Source organism: Styela clava, chromosome 1 (genome assembly GCF_964204865.1).
Source record: "Styela clava chromosome 1, kaStyClav1.hap1.2, whole genome shotgun sequence".
Lineage (NCBI taxonomy): Eukaryota > Metazoa > Chordata > Ascidiacea > Stolidobranchia > Styelidae > Styela > Styela clava.
In genome coordinates, this window is record NC_135250.1 from 19256768 (window position 1) to 19269552 (window position 12785).

At 34.8% G+C, this 12785-nt stretch overlaps 1 protein-coding gene and 1 long non-coding RNA gene across 2 annotated transcripts; both read left to right on the top strand.

The window, feature by feature from the left end:
• The first annotated feature begins 5018 nt into the window (after positions 1-5018).
• Positions 5019-5934, top strand: LOC144428073 (uncharacterized). The gene is made up of 3 exons (XR_013478045.1): positions 5019-5164; positions 5257-5276; positions 5619-5934. It is a non-coding gene; the product is annotated as an uncharacterized LOC144428073 (long non-coding RNA).
• A 3275-nt stretch (positions 5935-9209) lies between these two features.
• On the top strand, positions 9210-12554 carry LOC120348626 (ubiquitin carboxyl-terminal hydrolase 19-like). The gene has a single exon (XM_039418795.2). It carries the CDS (start codon positions 9336-9338, stop codon positions 11802-11804), a length of 2469 nt encoding a protein of 822 aa, XP_039274729.2. The 5' UTR covers positions 9210-9335; the 3' UTR covers positions 11805-12554.
• Positions 12555-12785: the final 231 nt, after the last annotated feature.

Below are 12785 nucleotides of genomic sequence, written 5' to 3' on the forward strand. Positions count from 1 at the left end.
AATGAGCAAAACCTAATAAAGCTTGGAACTCACTTTCCCGGTTCTTTATTACCCATTTTTTTGACATACATTTGAAGGAATAAGAACTCATTTGGCGAAGTGTTACGAATTGGTGAAGCAACTCAATATTCTAGGTTGACGAATATATATATCACAAAAACGATACATGCCTACTTATTCAATTTGAGATTATTGCATATGGGCGTCAAATAACACTAAATGTCTCAAATATTAAGCAAATGTTTTATATACTAAATAATTTTTATTATATCTTTCTTCCTACCGCGGGTCAATGCCAATGACGTTCAGAGTTAAAGAGCTCAATCAATCAATTAATAATCTTTACTTGTCATTTGGACGATATCTGTTCTATAGAGTTTATGCTATTTAGTATTAATGAAACTTCTACTAGCGAAGGCTCTGATAGCTAATATACTTCAAACGACGACGCTCTCTCACTATAAAGCACAGTAGTCTATAACTATCCTCTAAAATTATTATTTTGCTAAGCACCTTCTACTGCCACGACAATACCAGAAAATAATAAATATTGATGACATATGCCCACAGGCAAATTTGAATTAGTGATTATTCCGTGGACGGCCCCTATCATAGAAATGGTATTTGGAAATCATATACGAACAAGTGTGAATTATAGATGGATGTGTTGGTAAAACGTGGTTCATCTATAGTTCAGTCTTGACCCTAGTAAATTTTCTTGATAGCTCTCTTAATCGATCTACCATTTCTAAAAATTAATAAATAACGTGACACGCACTTGAAATACGCTTCCGGTATTCAAACATATCTATTATATTTTTATCTTCAAGTAATTGTATAGATATTCTACTATGTATTAATAAGAGTAGACTTTGAAACTGTCTAGGATACATTCTTCCGAGAAATTTTGGTAATAGATTGCTCGGCATTGGCGTCTTTAAATGACAATTTTACTAAACGCGATTCTTCATCTTGATCGCCATGCCATGCGAAACTTTAAATTCTACCACTGAATTTCAAACGTTATTGTATGACAGCGATGGCAAACCTTTTTTTTAATGGGTAAGGAATGATATTCGAATCAATGAGAAACGCCATGTTAAATGTTTTTTCGCGCGTCTTGTAATCATGGAATGTTTGTGCGTTAATAACGCTACAGAAACCATTGTTTCAAAAATTTGAAAGTAATTCCAAATAAAGTCACTGCCAACCTGCCCCATTATTATTCCATATTTCTGTAGTCGTTAATTCAAGTCTTTAAAAAAACATTCCGCTGCACCACTTGTTTTCTGCACGTCCAAAATGGAACCGTTGTAACAAGACAAGTTGCACGAAATGAACAGATCATTTTGATTTTGATCTCATAAAGATAAACGATATAGAAGCATTGTTCTCGATAGCTGCATGGCGGGACTATAGTACTCCATTTATCGTTTGTTTTCTATCATTTTAATAGTATATATTCATCACAGAAATATCAATATGTTTTTTGCATGATTCATGACTTGGCGGGCCACTGGAAAAACATGACGGGTCACTTCTGACCCTCGGGTCAGTGGTTCACCATCTCTGGTACATGATATGCTAAACAATATTTCAGTCCTCATTTTCACTCTGAACTTGTTCACGGACGCTCGACTCTAATGAGGCACAGCTAGTCTGAGTAATTTTGCGAATTTGTTAATTATTCCTTCTAATAACCCATGACTATCTATGAAGAAACACTAATGCTATTTTAAAATGCCACGAAGTTCGGTGTTCAAAATTTTCCAATGCGCACACTAAGATTACTATAATATGGGACAACTAGATTGCTGTGGCTACAGGGACCTTTCGTCAACGCATAATGACCGTCATAAATACATTAGTCGTGCTGTTCAACAGGGTGATAATGCATAAATAGTAGGCGCTAAGCGCTGTCACTTAACATCGGACTCCTCATGTACCGGTATGTCATATTTTAACATACTGCTAATCAGCTAACTCTCGCGGCACGTTAGCACAATGACTGATTAGTTATCACTTAGCTGTCTGATTAAATTCACTTTTACTGAGTAGCTAGCTATACATCAACGGAAACAGTTTCCAAATTGGCGCATGCCGATCAAAGCGTATAGATTGATTACAGAAAGGTACAAGCATATAGAACTGAAAAAAAAATCTTGACGAAGCACAATCTGTCCAATATGTCGGAATGACCAGAAAACTCCAAGTAAAATTTACCTGTTTTATAGAGTTCGAAATCCGTCTGAACGTACCTTACAGACGTTTTTAAACGAAGCATCATTTGCCAATTTTGTGATCGCGTACAAATGCAAAAGGTCATTTGTCTGGTCAAAATATTTCGTGATGAAATGGAGAATACGTTAAATTCGTTCGAAACAAAATTTAACTAACAAAGCAAGTGAGCGCCATTATGTAATTATCTTTATATAGTTATTAAAAATGCGTTTTCCCAACTTTTCTGTTTTAACAGAAACGATCAGTAGTCCACGGAGAAAAGATTGAAACATAATTTACAATGAGATTGCAGAATCTCTCGCAGGAATAATGTTTCGCATGCCAATCGTTTAACTTTAAATGGTCTGTGTTTAGTTGTGATTTGGACTGAGATTTTGCTCCAAAAAATTATAATGTAATTAGATATCAGATAAGTTTGATATATATAAAATATATTAAGGTAGATATATATAAAAAAAAAAGTGCCTAGGTGAATTTTATGCGTCATACTAGTTTTATCGACCATGTACACATAATTCTTGGAATTGTCAAACATTTGGCGATCTGTGTAGTCTGTGCAATAGTTTATATACAGTTTTTGAGACATTTGGGCGCACGGTTACCCAACCCTATGTAATATTACTATGCTAATTTTAAGCCAAAACCATAGTAGTAGACTCTACCGGAAGTGATATTTCAAATTCGGTCTCCTTTTGACGTCACATTTGACTGATATGACCATTACTCGCATCATTCATTCACGTTGAAGATGCCTCGTCGCATTGAATCGTGATAAAAATTGAAAATAAAAAACTCTACACGATGCTTTACACAAATTTTGTGGGAAAGGAGAAAATTATGTAAATATTTTTCCATGAAGAAATCGCTGTTTAATGAGGTATAGATCGAACAGGAAATATGACCCATATTTAATAGTATAACGAAACCTATTTTACAATGGAGTTATACCAAATTTTAATATGTCGATGTTAAGTTATTATGCCAACATTTATAGTCTGCTTTTTTAAGAATTGAAAACATAATTTAAAATGTAGTTCAAAATCAAATTATAGAAGTCACACGTTTTATATATATTTATATAATTAACAGGATTTGAATATCTTTAGCATGCAAATATGATAGTACATGGTTTACTGACTGAAAAGCAATAAACTTAATGAATTCCGGTATTTTCACTTCACGCAATTAAATTTTCTCCCTTCCAAAATTTCCTTTTAATTGTGCAAATTTTCTCAATCGCCAAGAAAATTTATGCCATCAGTGCTACTTTGTGAAATTCATTGTCACCCAGATAATTTTTGAGTGTTCACGTTTAACGCTTTAAGTCAATTCGTGATTTTGTTTTGGACGAAAACAAAATATGTTTAGTTTTTAAATAATTCAGATCGGCTATAAAGTTGCAATGTTATCATATTTTGTTATGTAGTCAGTCATAGTCAAGTTTATTTTTTCCATGTAGTAAAAAATAGCATACGAAATTGACAAAATACAAAATTGAACACACATATTTACTGGGGAGGGAAGTCGCGGGGAACCAGGATTGGTTATCGAGCGGCGACACCCAAATGTATGTATTTGGTTGGACGACATGTCGATTTAAAAATTTTCGACCGTGCCATACTGACACAAGATTACTAATCGAACACTCCTGGAATTGCACAGATAGCTGAGTGGAGTAATCTGCAAAATATTATATACATGTTTCAATTATTGGACACGAAATGTACATATGGATCGTTATGTTATTATTATGATGTTGTTGTTCTTGTTGGTATTTTTCTCATTGTTGTTATGAAAAAATCGCTTTACTCATTAACTATTGGACCGATTGCTTTGAAATTTTCAATGGTTAACGCTTGTATTTTTCGCTAGAAGTCTATCACCTTTATTTATTTCATAACTTAATGTGAGCTCTATGTAATTCGTTTTTCACTTTGAAATTTTGTGTAATGAACTCTTCAAAATCAATAAAAATTATTCGCTGCGACCTCGCTCCTATTATTCCCGTGCTACTTTTTGACCGTACCGTGCAGTAGCAGAATAGGCAAGCTACTGTATAACAGTAGTCATCAAACTTTCGGTTTATGGGGCCCGTGAGGAGGTTGAATATTATTTACGGAGCCCCACGAAAATATTATGAAGAAAAAAACGAAAAATTGCGACATCTACTAATCATTAGGGCATTACTGACAATCTCTTGTGTTGCGAGCGTGCAGCTCTGGTGGTTCGGTTTGTGTCGTCATATAAGTATGTGTAATAGTCACTCTTGCTTTGAACAAACTCACTCCAAACTTATTTGCTGACTAGGGAAACAATCTGTCTTACCATTCATATGATTGTAATGTAAAATATCAACTACAATCACCGGAACCCAGGCAATATTGTACTTTGTTATCTGGAATCGTACTGAAGCTATGCTGAGCATCATGGTTGGGGCATAGCTGCATATTTCGCTAGCGATTGTTTGATTCAATTTGACAAAGTGAAGTTAGATGAACCGTTCAAACAATCAACTTCTGTCAATGATATAAATGTTGGTTAGCTTATTTGCATATATATAGAATCAAAATTTTTCAATAGTTCCAAATATAATATAAAATATTGTTAAAACATATTGATAAACAGTCACTTCACGGATAGTTTCATCATGAATAATGACTTTCATGTATCTAACTGCGTCGTCCTATAACATCCGTTATTTCGGCGATGATAATGTGTTCCGGAAGCGTATAATACATAGAGCCATTATTTTTTGAATTTATTTTTTCGCAGTTTTACCAACTGAGAAAATGACATGACAGAATAGAATTGGACATTTGCTACATCAGTTTTATCGCGTTGAGGGCATACAGCACCGACAGCAGCAAGAAATGATAATGATCATAAAGGTTGTCATCGTAACTATGCTATCTCTTAGTATTCGGTAAGTCTCGTTTTAAGTTTTGAAATGTATGGAAAACCTAATTACTGTACTTAAGATGTTGGCATAATAACTGTTATTGATTCTCGTTTCAGTGGAAAGATATACAGAAGACGTGAGCCACACTTATTTTTATTTATTTAATTTAGCTTAATCGTTGGCTCCTATTTTTGTAAATTGTACGTAAACTTTTTGATCAAAGATAGCAAACTTTACACTGCCTCGAAAAGAAACAATTGTAGCTTTTATATCGGTTCATAGTTCAAAATATGCGCTCGTGTTCTTAATTAAAATTGAGATTGTAATTACAATTTATTCACATAGTGATAATTTGTCAGTTTAGGAGAAGTGATTTATGCTGCTTTACGCTAAACTGTTGAACAATACTGTGCTCATTTGTCCAAATGGTTAAAAGTGAAATACAGTAATAATGCTGTAACAATGTTTCTGCTTTCAGGTTACAACGATGAAAAGGGAATTCATGGGCCCGCATACGATTATGTGGATGTAACGAATACCTACTATGATCACGTTAACAATGAAAAGAGATACAAACTGGAAGATTATATGAACAAGGATACTGAAAAAGTTAGGAATCACTTTTACGACGTGGTATACAATGAATTGGTTGTCTGATAAACTAAGGTCGATTCTTAAGAAAATATTTAGACAAGCGTATAAATACAGTTGCCATGACTATATTTCATTATAGAAGTTTGATTTTTCACTCAAATATATCTAGCCTATACACAAAAAAATCTGATTCTTTCGCGTTGAAAGACCTAGTAACTAGTTGAAAGGCTCTGGAGTAGACGACTGGGCAGGGCAAAATTGATTATTGAGAAGGATTCTGCTTAGCCTTTTTGGACTCGAAATGGACATAACGATCGTTTCAATGTTGTGTGTTGCGTGTTATGTTGTTGTTGTTCTTATTCTTTGACAATTTTTTAAAAAGTCGTTTTTCTCTTAGATTACTGGACCAATTGCTTTGAAATTTTCAGTGGTTGAAGATAAAATTTTCTTCAGAAGGATATTACTTTTTTTTTGCTATGACGTCATCAAAATTACTGCCATTAGGTGACGCTACGTGTCTATATATTATTTGAGCATAGCTCGTTTGTTTATTTTATGGAGCGTTGGGGATCATCCATGCGACATGAAAACAATATAACTTCACTTCATGCATTGCCAGAGTATTTTGCAAAATTAGATAAAATATTACAAGCGAAGATTTGACAGGTTACGGTTTCGCAATAAGAAGGTAATTTATTGAAAGACTCAAGAAAGAGAGAGAGAAAGTTTTTATTACCACAAACAATATCAACACTATGATGCATTCGAAGCCACCAAAATAATATAATTCAACAATAATTGGTTGATCACTTTTTGTGAGGGTCAATATACAAGATCGGTTAGGTCGCCGAAGCTCCTGGCCCATAGCCTACTGTATTTAAGAAATCAATCAGATATGGTATCAGCGATGAAACATGGATTAAATATATACCGGAATGTTCGAGTCAATTTAATATTTTAAAGTTAATAATGCAAGTTGTGATGTTAATAAGTCACGTGAAGTTTTGAATCAGGACATGTCCATAGAATCGAGACAATTATCAAGAGTGTATATTCAGTTATTACAATTATTTATAATAGTTTTTGGGATTAAATATTCATTGGATAAGTAACGGGTTCGACTACAAGGAGAAAAAATTATGAGGCAATCGGGTTTTCACAGATTCAACGAAATTTATAATACAGTGTCCGGCACATTTATTTTAAAATATTAAACTCAAGACATATTGAGATATTAGAACAACTTTGAGTATTTATGTAAAAAAACGTTTTTATTTTTTTGAAAACAAGCACATAACTTTTTTCAATTGAAACATTGCCCCAAACCTGTACACCTATATATATATACTACTATATAAAAATATGTTTTGTCCACCTCAGTGTACACTTGCGGAATAAAATAGCGTGTTTAATGAAGACCTGGTGCAGTAATATTGCACTTTTTGTAATGGGATGAAATAGTGCTACAAGGCTGGGCGCTTGAGGCCATTTAAATACCTATGCATAAACTTCGCAATTTATATTGTATACCTATCCAAATACTTCAGGAATTCCATGCTGGTGGTAGAGCTTTAAATTGGTTACATGACTTATCACTGTAAATTCATTCTTGGACAAGTGAAATATGTTTATTATCCGGATGCTATTCTGGTACCATGCTGGTTATAGAGTCTTAATAAGTTCAAATTTTGAAAATCAGATATGATACTGTAATTGTTCTCGTTACCGATAGTTCAAACCATCGTAGCCTATACCACGTCCTCCTTAAAAAACTTTCGTAGGCGACCATTGTCGGATTAGGATTTCAGCAAGTAATTATCTGTACTTGGAGAAAGTTAGCTACAGTATTTGGTTTGAGACGTTCTATCGACTGAAGAAATAAGCAAAAGATGAACAAAGTTTGTTTGGCTACTTATTACCAACTTCCCAATTGTAAATTCACTTTTCCAAATTATTATTTACGCTTTAGAGCGAAACCCATAATTAGGACTTCAATGCGACTCAAATATAAGTGAGTATGATAAAAATATAAGTTTACTAATACTGATCAGTGCGAAGGTCATCGAGGACCCATGTAGCCTACTTGGAAATTTAATGATGACATTTGCATAACAGGACTTCACCTAAATGTCTTTACGCTGATATAACTATGCTGATACCAACGGCCAGCCACGCCTAAATTTACTGAAGTTAATGAGAATTAAATTTGTTGCAGAAATTACAGATTTCATATCAAGCGCGCTCCGTCGCCTAATTCACAATTTACCAGAAACTGATATTGTCTCATATGGAATTCCAAGTTCGTTTTGAAAATATTTCAACAATGGCATAATAATATGCATCATAAGTTCATTCATACGAGACGTCAGACTAGAACATCATCTGAGAATTATAAGATTGAGTATTTATACGCGTTTTTAGAATTATATAATAATTGATATGGTCGACCTGTGATAAGCAAGGTCTTTCTAATATTTTCACCTCGAATATCTTGTGTTTAGACTTAGAGTTATCTACAGTCGATACTGCAAAACTCAGCCACTTCACCAAACAGCACATTTACTTATAGTGTTACTAAGTGTTACTAAGAATCAGTCCTTAAAAACAGTTACTGTATATTTCAAAAAGTTCTCGTTGTTAGCATGAAACGCGAGAAATATAAAGTGTGGAACACTAGCTGGACGTTTAAACGTGATGATATCAAGAGTTATGGACCTTTCCCCGACCTTTGACCCCCGAAAAATTCTTTTCATACTTTACCATTGGAAAATTTTTGGGGATATTTTAAAAGTGCTTTTGCGAGTTGGCGCCTGTAAAATGGGGTATGTGTTTCAAACCATCATTAGGATACATCGCATACAACAATCTGTTTTTCAAAAATACCAGTAAAGAATTTTAGCCTGGTCTATCACAGCTATTTCTACACTAATTTTTATTACTGCAATTAAATTAAAACTCCCAGGAAGACAGAGTAATCATTGAGTTATTTGATTTACATTTAGATTTCCGAAACACAACTGAAAACTAACAAATAGAGTTCAAAAATGCGCAAACGAGGTAGTGTTTACGACCACGCTTGAAAATCTGTCTGGGTGAGACAAGTGTCTGAGCGGATGCAAAAAGGGAGCATTGTTACGTCACTTTTTGCATCTTGCTGATTAGCCAATGTCACGAAGTAAACAAGGCAGTCGATGCTCTGGGAAAGGTCCATTCATTTTTCAAACCAGAATAAAATTTGCCCTAAACGTGAATAACATATTTGCAGACCTGTAGCTTTGTCATGGATGTTTTTTTTTTTTGTTAGTTCGACCGTGTTTATGAATGAGCTTGGCAATTCTGATATCTGATATGCTGAATACAAATTCATCCAAAAAACGTGATCGAATCATGGTTAACTGATCATCGAATCCACCCTTCGGCATTATCATCAAATATTTTTACCGCGTGGGACAAAATTTTTTGTTCAACAGTTTCTCCCAAACGTCCCGGACTTGTCCAGCTTTTGTCTGTTGTTCCGATCGTCTCGCATTTGTCGTCTGATCGAATCCCAGTGCTACAGTCCAGCAGTCGGAGAAGCCGGCCGTACTTGAGCGGCTTGATTATGAAAGAATATTTCGCCGTAAATGGCTCTCGGAACTCACTTCCTGGAGGAGCTAGAATTGCTAAAAAGGGGACTACCAACGGATGGAATTCAGTATCAGAAAGACCTGTCGAGGAAGAAAGCATCGACCATCTCACATGCGAGGATGAGCAGATACCATCCTGTGCAAGTAACATAATGTCACCCCAAGGATCCGGTTTTCAACAAAATGTAGGATTTACAGGACTAAATAATCTCGGAAACACATGTTTTATGAATTGTGTGCTTCAAGCTCTCGCAAACATTCGGGATCTTCGAGATTATTTTCTAAGCCACAATTTTCTTCAAGATCTCAATGAAGAAAATCCACTCGGCACTGGTGGTCGACTAGCAAAAGCCTTTTATACAACATTGAAAAACTTGTGGTCTGGTAATGATACTTATGATCCAGCAAGGTTGCGGAATATTGTAGCAAAAAAAGCTCCTCAGTTTTTGGGAATTATGCAACAGGATGCGCAAGAGTTCATGTCATTCTTTCTTGATGCTTTACATGAGGATTTGAACAGAGTTCGAAATAAACCAATATTTGAAGTGGGTGATTATGATGGTTATCCAGATGAGGAGGTTGCGAGAATTTCTTGGAAATTGTATAAGTCTCGTAATGATTCGTTTGTAATAGATAAGTTTCATGGCTTGTATAAATCAAGATTGTTATGTCCTGTTTGCGAAAAAGAATCAATAACTTTTGATCCGTTTCTTTTTCTATCTGTTCCTTTACCTAAACCAACAAAAAGTGTTCCCGTTATATTCTTCCCATTGCTTGATGACACAAAACCTTTATTCATTGATGTCAAAATATCTGAAGAAGGCGGCCTTGCGTCAGATGTTTTAAATCACATCGTAAAGACTTATGGCATAAATTCTCAAAACTTAAGAGTGTTTTTAACAGAATCTGGAAAAATAGTCAGAACTATTCCACCAAGTTCACTTTTGCCCTATTTGACATCACCAGAATCGCTTATCGTGTGTGAGATTTCACAATCTGAAGAACCAAGCCATGAAATCATTCTTATGCAAAAGAAGGAGACTCCAAAGATGGTTGATAATTGCGCAAAGTGCGGAAAATGTGAAGACGAATTGGGCTTCAAAATCAAGCGATGTTTGAAGTGTAAATCAGTCGGATATTGTGGTCAAGATTGTCAGAGATCTGACTGGCCTCAGCATAAGCTAAAATGTAATCAGATAAGATTTATTGGTTGTCCATTGTTTTTGAACATACAGTCATCAATGGCTAATTACCACAAAATTTGTGATATTGCATATTCAAATGCAAGGCATTCAGTGAAAATCCTCAATGATGAAAGAATGGAAGGTATATCAAAGTTTGATGGATTAAAAAGAAATTTGAAAGAAAGTGAAAAAGCAGCAATAGCGTGTGCATATGTTGGAGACTCCCTACCTGCTTATATGAAACACGAGAGCATGTTTAATCTATACATTTGCCATGATGAAAAGCTAACAAATATGACATTGCTCGAAAATAAAGCTGGCGAAAAAATCGATCTAACTGATGTCACACACTTTGTGATTGAGTGGAAAATTGGTGTTAATGTTGCAGAAAAGCCTTTACATTCAGGCATGAAATCTGGCAGGCATAATAATACAACCTTACAAGATTGTATACAATTATTCACAGAGCCCGAAGTGTTAGCCAGAGAAGAAGCATGGTATTGTCCGAGATGCAAGAAACACAGAGAAGCGACAAAAGAATTATCACTTTGGCAGCTGCCTGATGTTCTTGTTATACAGCTCAAACGATTCTCTTTCAGGAACAGACTTTGGCGTGATAAAATTGATAAACTTGTCACATTTCCTGTTAAAGGTTTAGATATGAGTCCATTTTGTATAAAACAGCAGACAGAGCCACCTGTATATGATTTGTTCGGAGTTGTCAATCACCACGGTGGCTTGTTTGGCGGACATTACACTTCTTTTGTTCAATTAGCGGATGAAAATGGCGGAGACACTGATCTTGGATGGCGTCTATGTGATGATACACATGTGACCACAGTCAGGTCAGAAAAAGAAGTTGTCACAAGTTCATCTTATGTAATGTTCTATCACAGACGTAAAAAACAATCTGTTTTAAGTGGGGATTGTTTGTCTGATGATCAATTTACACAACTGAACATGCCCCATCATTCTAATGAAATAAAATGCACTAAACAGTGCTCTGAAATTAAAGACAGAAATGTGAAAGTTCCAAGACAATCAAAGATAGCCAAACAACCAGATGAAAAAAATTCACCCATCAATCAGAAAGCGTCACAGTCAACACTTAGTACAGATAACAAATTAACAAGTAATGATGGAAAATCTGATCGGTGTCCACACGAAGAAAAAAGCATTGAAATGAATGTCTCAGCTAAAGTCGATACAACAAAACAGGAAGCACCTCTGCCATATACCGATATGGATGCTATGGATTAATTTACACCATTTGTTATGTTAGATGATACTTCCACCCCCATTATAATGCATTATTGCACTTGCGTTGTTGTTTGAAACCATATATTAATAATCACTAGTAGAAATGTTCTCGAGATGTTATTTTCATGCTCCATGCAAATATCAAGAACTATCAACGTCATGTTGCTCCCATTAAATAACCATTTATCCATAATTTTATTTATTTATTCTCATCATCTCATGCATAAGATGAAATGTTTTTATATTGATTTGTTTTGAAAATCACAACAAGATTGCAGAATTCACAAAGTAGCTAGTCTTCGTCACTTTAAATGCCTAGGGTTATGGATGAAAAGTCCACAAGATGTACATTATATGTTAAGATGTTTAAAATTCTCTGAAAGAATTAAGATTATTTCCACTGAATGAAATTTTTCCTCTGTGTGCCATGTCAGTATCCATTCATTTCTTTTTTTATTGCGTGCCTGGTTTAATTTTTGAGTGCATTTTTTCGACCAATGTGATATTGCTCCTCTGTATATAAATCCCAAATGTTATAGGTGATAGCAATTGGCTAGCATTAGCATTGCTCAATTTGTTCATAATGGCGGCCATAAGAATTAGAAGTTTAGGTTTGGACAAAATGCTGAAATTTTAATGTAGTTTTGAGCTTTTAGTTGTAAACATATATGACAAGAATCTGCTTTCTATTGTTCTCGACTATCCTGTCTGTACACAGTTACATGTATAATAAGTATTTTACATCTTGTGCTTGGTGTACTGGAGTTTTTTTTCTTGTGGATTGGAACCCTGGACTATCAGGGGTGTGGAGTCTCTCTGGGTTGGCAAAAAATTTTGTCTTCTCAAGATATTGAGTATAATTGCAGTTGGCAGCAAGCTTTCACTTACCTAATCGGCGTAGACTTAATTTTGTGTACTATAAGCCAATAAATTTAGATTGGATTTCAGATGTGCAGTTCTCCACTGCAGAGTAAGCTGAAA